At 39.4% G+C, this 3,850-nt stretch overlaps 1 protein-coding gene across 1 annotated transcript; it reads right to left on the reverse strand.

The window, feature by feature from the left end:
- Window positions 1-946: 946 nt before the first annotated feature.
- On the reverse strand, window positions 947-3,604 carry LOC108605897. The gene is made up of 5 exons (XM_017995712.1): window positions 3,426-3,604; window positions 2,004-2,321; window positions 1,875-1,946; window positions 1,729-1,818; window positions 947-1,669 (listed from the first exon to the last, which is right to left on the reverse strand). Exons 1-5 carry the CDS (start codon window positions 3,447-3,449, stop codon window positions 1,127-1,129), a joined length of 1,047 nt encoding a protein of 348 aa, XP_017851201.1. The 5' UTR covers window positions 3,450-3,604; the 3' UTR covers window positions 947-1,126.
- Between the last annotated feature and the right edge of the window lie 246 nt (window positions 3,605-3,850).

A 3,850-nucleotide genomic window follows, 5' to 3' on the forward strand; every position in this document is an offset into this window, starting at 1 on the left:
TTGCCAGCAGTCGCGTCACATCAACAGCAACAACAAAACAAAATAAAACAAAAAAGAATCAGCGCTGTTCATCCAACTACAGTGGCCAGCGTCAGTCGACGGACACACAATGTTACTTTACTTTCCACTTCGCGTTGTGGGGGCTGCCCAGCGCCTGGCCTAACGCACAGTGGTGCAAACAGCGCATTTTTACAACAAATATTTAATTTATGGCAAATGTTTATTTAGTTGTATTTCAATTAATTAGGCCTGCAATTATTTTACACATGAATTTGAGCTAATGCGTAGCTTATGTTTGTTGCTCAGTGTAAACTTGCTGTCAACGCTTTGCGCTTGTGCTTGCCCAACACACAAGGGGCCAGCAACAAACACACACACGCACGCACACATGCATACAAAGCACAAAATGCTGGAGTGAGTACAGTACTCGCCATTTGGAACCTTATTTGACACAACTGCATTGTGTTAGCCTCTCTCTGCTCTCTTCGCTCTGTGTGTGTTTGTGTGTGTGTGTGTGTGTGTGTGTGTGTGTGTGTAAATAAAAAGCTTACGAGGCGCACTCATGTGCAACGTAATAAAGCAACAAAAGTCTCATTACTTTTACTCGGCAAATAATGAAGCTAAGAATCAACAATAAATCAACAACAACATCAACTGCACAAATGACAATTGACTTTAGCTAAATACACGCATTAAAAAGAGTTTTATACACACAATTTTTATAAATTAAATAGTTTTAGTTTTTTTGCCATTAAATAGTTTTAGCGCACAATATAAGATGTATTCAAATATTGAACTAAAAAACTCTTTTATGGCTTTGAAATATTATGAGTGGAAAACGTAATCGAAACAACTAATGCAAGTACAGAAAATTAATTAATGTTGTTCTTTACATTCTTCATTTTGTATAAATTTATTATTCTTGTAATAGAATACAATTATTGCATAGTTTTTAAATAAAAAATATTTAATGCTAAATTGATGGTGGAAACCCAACTAATAGAAAACCCCACTTATGAGGAATTTACAGGGCACACTGTCGAGCTGAGCATTGTATACAAACTAAGGGATAAAGCTTAAATTATGGGGGCTTTCATGGCAGTTAAGTGAAGTGACTTATTGACAATTACGCGCCTGGAAATTTAAAGGACTGCGATGTGGTCGCAGTTTGCTTTGGAGCTGCAAAATCTGCGCTTGGCACCGCCTGCAGTTGCGTTGTCTTGGCTTCGGAGCCTTTGGTATCATCGCGTTTCCATACAACTTTGCCTTTGTCTTTGTCCTTGCGATCCCAGTCCCAGGACGGTTCGTGATGATGATGATGATCGTGGTGATCGGGTGAGGGGAACCATTCGCTAATGACAACTGGCTTCCAGATCTTCTTCCAGCCAGGCACCCAAATTTCCTTGAAGCCGGGCACCCAAATTTGCTTCCAGGCTTCCTTCCACTCCAGTTTATCATTCCAGATTTGCTTTTTGGCTGGCTTCCAATATTGCTTCCATGCTTCTTTCCATTCCAGTTTCTTCTCGGGCACCCAAATCTGTTTCTTAGCTGGCTTCCAGATCTTTTTCCAGTGCGACTTCCACACAACCTTCTTCTTCCATAAATCATGACTCGTATATTCCCAGCCCTCGTGATCCTTGCCCAAATACTTTTCACCGGGTATGCCAACCTGCAAGGAATGCAAATTAATGAAGTCAATGAATTTTTAGTAAATTTAAGCAAAGTTACCTTGACTAGTTCGGGCGTCCAGATTTGTTTCCAGTCAGGCACTTGAATATCCTTCCAAGCTGGCACGAATATCTCTTTCCAGTGTGGAACCTAAATTGTTGTGCGGGTTTTATTAAGAATTTCAAACCAATTGTAGCTAAACTTACCCAAACTTGCTTCCAAGCAGGCACTTGAATTTCTTTCCAGCCTGGAACTTTCACCCAATGCGGCTTGTAAATCTAAAAGTAAACAAAACTTAGCATAAATAAAAGTTGAAGTGACTTGACAGCCCAAACCTTTTTCCAAGATGGATTCCAAATTTGTTTCTTCGCTGGATTCCAAATCTTCTTCCAGCCCTCCTTCCAAGTCACCTTCTTCTTCCAATAGCCCGGATCATGATGCTCGTGGTGCTCATGATGCTCGTGTATATGATGCTCATGAACATCCGCATCAATAATGCCTCCGCCCAAGCCAAGACCTAGACCGAAGCCATGACCAATGCGATCCTGCGCTTCACTCTTGCCATTCGTCTGTATTTCATTGCCTTGTGGCTCGCCGCCCACAGCCTTTGCATTGACCCCTAGACAAAAGCCGAGCACTCCGAGCAAGCCCAACTTAAAAAAATAAAACATATTTTATGAAATAAATTATGCAAATGTTAAGATGACTCAATTTCTATTTAGCGGCAGCTCTGCCCTATTTGGCAAACGCTGCTTGCCAATCAATTAAAGCTGCTGTTAACTGGGTCAACGCCAGCGTTGCCCTTATTTGTTGCTTTCTTGCGGATTATAAAAATAGCTAATGTGCGTGGGTGTAATAACGTAATATTACTTAATACCAGTAATATTATGGAACTGGCAGCTTGGGTCAATGCCATTTTAATTTCTTTCGGTTTTGCAACTACAATAAGCTTTGATCAGTCACTCACAATAACAAATAAAAATAAACAAATCTGTAACAGATTATGAAATATTCAAAAAAAAATTAGCACCGGCAAAAAATTATCTCACTGCCGGCTTGCGATCGCCATTATTTGCTACAGAAAAAAAGGTGCTAATTGCCACTTCGAGGCGCGGCAGCTGGTCTCGAGTCTCTGGTCTCCCGCTCACACTTTAAGTAATTTCCGCTCTTTGCCGCTAGCTAGTGAAAGTAAATATATGGTACACATATCAATTGTGCTCTTGAATGGGAAACTGATGGGGTAGGTGGGGAGCTGGGACTGGTTTTGTTTGTAGTTAGATCATCGATCGTGAGGGAAACTACTTTGGCGTGAGCTTAAGCGCTAATTAGACCATCGCGTTGTCATATTTCTAGTATTTGTCAACTTTTAATTAGTTTAGCAGGTAAATAATAGGAAAACAGAAAAATGGAAATTGAATTGAAAAGCTTAAATTAGTAAAATGAAAGATAAGTAAGATTACTTTTCAGTTAAACTATCTTTATCTCAAAAATATTTAATTTTAAAAATGAATTTGAATTTAAATATTTGTTGAATACAAACAGAGCACGGGGTTTTTATATAGATAAGCTATACTATTAAAAGCATTTATTAATGCGTTAGACCCATTTGTACATATTGTAACACAGTCAAAAAAAAAAAAATATAGTTTCGCTCAATTTTAAAATAATTCACACAATTTAACACGAATTGCTTCCTTTAGTTTCTTTAAGCTTAAGACTTTCGTCCTATCTTTTGTTTATTTCGCTTAGCAATTTACCAGAAAATCCCGTTGGATCCTCATGTGGGGTATTGGAAGAGGGCACAAAAAACAAACAAAAAAACACTTATGCACTTATGCAAAAAAAAATAGTTTTAACAAAATGTTAATCGATATCACATTAAGATCCTTTGCGTTGAACACAGAGCACACGTCAAGCGCTTAAACACTTTGGGCCACTTTCGTGGAAATTACTGCCGTCTCGCTGATTCGTAGGCCAGATTAAATACGCGACGGCGCGCAGGTGCACAAGAGAGCGAACGCATAAAACGAGAGTAAAATTAGCGAAAAAGTCGTGCAAACGAAAACGAGAGCGCAAAGCGCAGCGGAGCGCTGCACGAAGCCAAAGACCTTGAATTCTTATAACTGTTTCTTGCGTATGAGGCCCAATGAGCTTTACGATCGGGGCACAAAGCTCAGTTTGA

Source organism: Drosophila busckii, chromosome X (assembly GCF_011750605.1).
Source record: "Drosophila busckii strain San Diego stock center, stock number 13000-0081.31 chromosome X, ASM1175060v1, whole genome shotgun sequence".
NCBI lineage: Eukaryota > Metazoa > Arthropoda > Insecta > Diptera > Drosophilidae > Drosophila > Drosophila busckii.

Excerpts from the sequence above, each read along its gene's own strand:
- LOC108605897 (XM_017995712.1), bottom strand. The coding sequence starts at position 3,449 with ATGAGGATCCAACGGGATTTTCTG. Across the intron at positions 2,322-3,425 it reads GGATCCAACGGGATTTTCTG|TTGGGCTTGCTCGGAGTGCT; the intron begins GTAAATTGCTAA and ends TATTTTTTTAAG. Across the intron at positions 1,819-1,874 it reads CTGCTTGGAAGCAAGTTTGG|GTTCCACACTGGAAAGAGAT; the intron begins GTAAGTTTAGCT and ends ACAACAATTTAG.